The following is a 6,000-nucleotide window of genomic DNA, read 5'->3' as shown; positions in this document are numbered from 1 at the left end:
GGAAGTTGCCTGTCCTTCCTTACTATTACGTAATTCATTACCATGGTTGTATCCTTTAATGTGGCCTCCTCCAGAATGCTACTATATTATTTATTATACAACTCCGTCTATAACCTAACCTCCAATCCGGAAGTTTAGCCTTACATGCTAGGGACCCACAGCAAAAAGAACATCAGTGATTACAAGATTACATGGCTTTCTTTCATGTCAATATGGAGAATGTTCAGAACGCCTTTGGAAGAGTCCATAAAGGCCAATGAGCTGCAGGCCGTTGCAATAAAGATAAGAAGAATCTCTGTCTCAGAAATCCAAGAATAATCATTATTTGCGGAGACAAGATGCCAGAACACGATGGTGTCACTTTTACATGATATATTTCTCTGATGTAAAGGAATCTCTTCCTCATATAGACCTTTACAAGACGGCATTCTGTCATAAATACTTTGTTCTTCACTTTGAAATATCACCACCAGACCAGTATAACCAGGGTTTGATTTGCTGGGGGGATACATGCCTTGGCTTTTGATATCCCTGCCTCTGGCCATTAGTTTTTATGGCTGGCGCGGACAGGCTTTTTGCCTGAATTAAATACACATGCATTTCCTTTTGGAAAGCTCACAGTTACTTTCTATTTTCCGCTATTTGACATTTTTTGGACATTTTATGACATTTTTTGAAAACCTCAATTCAACAGTGTCAGATATCAACATGACAGACTGACAGATTAAACAGTTTGTTGGCAGGACAGCACTGTCAAACAGCTGCCCTGGATCTGAATCTGACCAAATACAGCATGCTGTCAATCACTGCCCTCATCAATATTGAATACTTTTATGAAAAAGAAGTATTCCATCCACCTGTGCTTTGCTTTAGACTCAGATCAACCATTTAGAAATCTGTAAGACAGACAGTGAAGTGGAATCCCAGGAACAAGTCACGGGTGGGGAGTTCACGCCAAGGCTAGCTAAACATGTACATAAGGGGATGTTTTAAACAAGTGTTCAAAACCTACTGTTATGTACCTTACATGTTTAGCTGGGTGGGTGACCTTTGTAATGACGGGAATAATGTAATGATTTTCATATTTTGACAAACAATATCTATATATGCAATATCAATCATGTAACCACTTAAGCTCTATACTTTGTCATACAAATAGCAACAACAAAAAAAAGCTCACAATACATAAAATACACCATGTCGCCCAAATGTGACCAGGCCTTTACACTTATATCAGAGGAGGCTGTCCCAACATGAAGCTGTGACATTAGTAAGGTGACTCAAACATTGAAGATGTGTTTTCTTCTGTAGAACACCAAAATGCCTGTGAAATTTCCTGTCACTCAGAACTGCTTGGTTGATTTTATTGTGTGGAGAGAGTTCTTTATTCTTCTGCCAGCTAACAGACGTTGCCATGAACTGTAAAATGGTCAGAGATTTTACTGTATTAAACCAAAGATGGAAGTTGTCTAAATGGTAATAGTTGGAACAGATGATGATGACTGTACAACTGCTTAAAGGACAAATCTAAATGTATTATTCATTTATTCTGAATTATGTCCTGCCTCTCTTCACTGTATGTCTTAAAATAGACTTGATTTTTGAATGCGATTCCACTAATTACAAACTCTCCATAACCTTTTCTTGAGACATTTCAAAATAATGAAAAGGGGGCCACAGAGATTATACCAACACAATGTGATCCTATATACTTGTATCTGGATTCTGCATACATACTGTACAATGGCATGTCAAATGCCATTGTTTAGGTCTGCTTGCTCTTTAGTTAACAACATAGATCGTGCTTGTTTTACCAGTTCACAATCATTATGGAAAAGTCAACTTGCTAAATTTAACAGGAGAGTGTGTGGACCATTTCAGCCGACACCTGTGTCCTTTTGTGTGTGTGTGTGTGTGTGTGTGTGTGTGTGTGTGTGTGTGTGTGTGTGTGTGTGTGTGTGTGTGTGTGTGTGTGTGTGTGTGTGTGTGTGTGTGTGTGTGTGTAAACACGGTGGTCTTTAATGGTGTTTGACCATTAAATCCCAACTGTCACACCCCTTTCTCTCCCTCCCTCCCTCTGTTTGCTCTTCGTCCAGTGCCACAACAGTGCAACAGACAACTGGGATCCAAGATATAACAGAAAAAGGGGGTGGGGGAATTGGCTGATGAAACACAAAGATAGCATGAACCTTAAGTAAGAGGGGTGATGGAACTGATGGATTATATATTTTATGTTTCTCTTCCCTCTCCATCACAGGAGGGAGAGAAGATGTTTGAATCGGTCTGGAGTCACGGGTTGTTTCAAAGGCATTTCATATAGCCCTCCGATTTTCTTTCCACTGTTGGAGATAATAGACCTTAGTCCCGAGGGCCAGCAGTTGTGCGATCTGACCTTCAAGCTGGCTAGCCCTGAGTTCCGAGGGGGAAATTATGGACGTTGTAATGTTAATACCAAACCACAGTGTCTTGAAATGTTGTTACAAGACTTACGAGAAAGCCCCAAGTATGCTCGCCACAGATCCTTTGATATTTAACATGTCTCAGATGTAACAGAAGTTTTAAAGTGCTTTCCATGTATACAATATTGTTTTGCCATATATTCGTGACATTTTCAAATGATAATTCCGCTTCTTCATGTTTTAACCTGCACTTAAACCCTATATACTTTGTTGACTGTGGTCCCCCAGGGGTCTGTACTTGGCCTCCTCCTTTTTTCCCTCAACACCAAATCTAATAGCCGATCTACAAGCTCACAATATGTCACAGTGTGGCGTGTTTTTCCCTCAAAATGTTCACCCCAGATTCGGGACACTACTAGGGTTCATGTGGTTAATTTCCTTCCACAAATAACACAGTTCTTGGTGTACACAGTACCGAAACCCTGTCACATTGTATGTGGCTGTTCAATCTTTTGATCTTTGCTGATTTGCATTTTCAACGTGTTGATGGGAACTTGTGCCACTGCCACCAACCTTTGGGATTTACACTGGACTCAAAGGCGCTGCAGTTAACGTGTTCGTGGGAACTTGTGCCACCACACTTTTGGGGATTGCACTGGACTCACTTCAGGCACCGCAGTTTCATCAGTTTGACTTCCACTTCTTGGACCAACAGCTGCAAGAGAGAGAGGCACCCTGTAGTGGAGCCTGGCTGGAACAGACGTCCAGACGCCCCTCCATACATCAGCCTACAGCTGTGGAGACATGGTGCAGGGGGATAGAGGGATATAAGGTTACACGCTGAGGGGAAATCCTGCCACGGGCCTGAAATTAGGCTATTCTGTCTTTCACTGGCCACAGAAGTTTCTGTGGAGCAAGAAATGTTTGTGGGGCAGAGTAGCCCGGGCTACTACTGTAACACATGACTAACTATTGTGGCGCCACACAGTTTCAGCTATATAAACCACGTTGTGCAAACTTTGTCAGGTTCTTATTCCCTCTTATCAGATAGTGTTTTTGTTCGACCCATTTCTGATCTAGTAGGCCTGACTAGACTAGTATCTGCGTATCAGGATTCCTAAAGTGAAAGCATGTGAAAGCAGTGGATTGGTTGTGAAACTTGTGACTGTTCTCCTGCCTGTAGGTTCATGTTGCAACCCCACAAATATTGCTTAAGTACATATTTATATATACATGTATATTTTAGAATTCCAAAGAAACACAAACACAAACCTAACAGTTCAGAACTTGAGAGACTTTTACAGCTAGCCTGCTGTCTAAAGGCCTATACCATTTCAACAGGAATGAGATGGTGTGCATAGCCTATTACTACTGGTGCACAGGACTTTTATACCATGAATGAAAACACATCCAGTGTAGACGGGCAGAGACTTTGATCCCCCTCCCCTCAATTTTCTCTCCTACAGAGACAGTAGCCAAAAGATAAAGAAAAATCCAGACTGAAGCCTAATTTAAGCCTGAATTATATTTCGTCGTTCAACCGTGTCGCTTGCCAAAAAGAACTGATCTGCAAGCTTAACAACGCGTCGTATCTTGACTTTTGTGCAACTCGACTCTCCTCCAGTGGTGGAAGAACAAGTACTCAGATATTTTACTTCAGTAAAAGTAGCAATACCACAATATAAAAATGCTACAAGTAAAAGGCCTGTGTTCAAGATGTTACTTGAGTAAAAGTACAAAAGTATTGGCATCAAAATAATACTTAAAGTACCAAAAGTAAAAGTACTAAATTGTTTGAAGCATTGAACATTGGAAGTACTCCAGTAAGTAGAAATACCTCAAAAGTGTTCTTAAGTACAGTACTTGAGTAAATGTACTTAGTTACTTTACACCACTGCTCTCCTCCTATTCCCCTCCCTCCTCTCTCCTCACGACCACACTGACTCCTTCCCTCTACCTCCACTTCATTGTGGACTGTTCTAGGAGAGTACAGCAACAACATCAACACCACCATGGATTTCAACTATGTATATAGTGTATATAGTATAGTATGTGTACATATCAGAGGCAAATATTGTACTTTTACTCCACTACAATTATTTGAAAACTTTAGTTACAAGTTACCGTGTAGTTTTTTTAAAATTATTATTACAAACATTAACCACTTCATCCCATACATTTGGCCATTTGAAAAGAGCAGATCTACAAGCTCACAATGCTATTTTCACTAGCTTGGGTCTATTATCATTTTTTTTTAAATAAATTTTGTATATTGAGTACTTTCTACTTTTGGTACTTTAAGTGGTTTGATTGATTGAATACTTTATTTAGAAGTTTGCAGAAAAGATCACATGAAAGTACAGTTTAAATACAAGGTCAACTAAATAGGACTTTAAAAAACCCAAGAAAGCCACTGGCTTGTTTCAATTGGGGTCCTTTTGTACTCAATGCAATGACATTAAATGACAGACAGATATACACTACTGTGCAGCACATCATATAAACAGTTTAGAAATGAAAAATAAGAAAAACAAAAAAATATATTTGTACAGTAAAATCAAGTACATTTTAATGCAAATACTTTTACTTTTATTGTAAACACCGATATTTTACTTATTTCTACATTGCAATATTGCTACTTTTACTTAAATAAAGCATTTGAGTACTTTTTCAACCACTGCCTCCTATCTCCCCCCCCCTCCTCCCTGCCTCCTTCACTCCTTCCCTCCCTCCCTCCCTCTCCTCATCACACTGACTCCGTCTCAGTCTCTACCTCCACTTCATTGTGGACTGTATCTAGGAAGAGTAGCCTACAGCCTACAACACAACATAAACACCATGGCTTTCAACTGTGTCTTTCTGCTTCTTCTACACGTGTGTTCCCTGACCTGCAGCGGCGGTGAGTACAGTCACGGGACAAGGAAATGTTAAATGAAATGCAATTTAAAGTGTACTTTGTTGTAAAGTTTTGGAGCGTACTGAGCAGCCAGTTTCAATGGGATGAGATGCGCGCGTGTCGCAGTTGAACCAACCAACGTGTTTTTTTGTCTTGTCTGAAGGATGCTGTGACACGACCGTGTGTTGTTGTTGATACAGACATGCATTTGTGTTGTTGTTTCTAAACGAAACAGTCGTAAAACTAACAATGTAGTCATTGATATGAGGAAAATAACACACTGTTACACAGTGGGATATATTTTCGTCCTAATGACTAATTGTTTACCTCTCGTCTTGTTTGTTTAGTTTGCAAAGTGGCGCTCAAGCGAAATTGAATTTGTTCACATTTTCATGATGTTCTCTGGCCTTTTATACCTTAAAGTTGACCCCCTTAAAAAGCTATACCTATTTTCTATATATTTTACAAGTTTCGGTTTTTACAAAGATCATTTTACATGACAAATGTGTTCGTTTGAACTCCGTGTACAGTTGTTTCAACTACAAGCCTAATTGACTTTTAATTGAAGGCTTATTATCACAAATGTGTCGCTGGACGTTAGTGTCATGATTGTCCAGTTGAGTTTTTGTGCATAACAACGCACCCACCAGACCTGAGTTTCATCATTTGTAGTTGTAGAATTGACTAGATATTATGTATTATGAT

At 39.6% G+C, this 6,000-nt stretch overlaps 1 protein-coding gene across 2 annotated transcripts in view; it reads left to right on the top strand.

Annotated features, from left to right (window-relative positions):
* Positions 1 to 5,195: 5,195 nt before the first annotated feature.
* mcama (melanoma cell adhesion molecule a) overlaps positions 5,196 to 6,000 on the top strand; it is a 75,866-nt gene continuing 75,061 nt past the window's right edge. For both annotated transcript variants that reach the window (XM_084073919.1, XM_084073920.1), the window contains exon 1: positions 5,196 to 5,298. In XM_084073919.1, the coding sequence (XP_083930045.1) occupies positions 5,238 to 5,298 (61 nt within the window). In that variant the 5' untranslated portion in view covers positions 5,196 to 5,237. The remainder of the gene's footprint in view (positions 5,299 to 6,000) is intronic.

The sequence above is a fragment of the Gymnoscopelus microlampas genome (genome assembly GCF_963454915.1).
Source record: "Gymnoscopelus microlampas genome assembly, chromosome: 12".
NCBI classification, from domain to species: Eukaryota; Metazoa; Chordata; class Actinopteri; order Myctophiformes; family Myctophidae; genus Gymnoscopelus; species Gymnoscopelus microlampas.
This window is presented reverse-complemented; position numbering and strand designations above follow the sequence as displayed.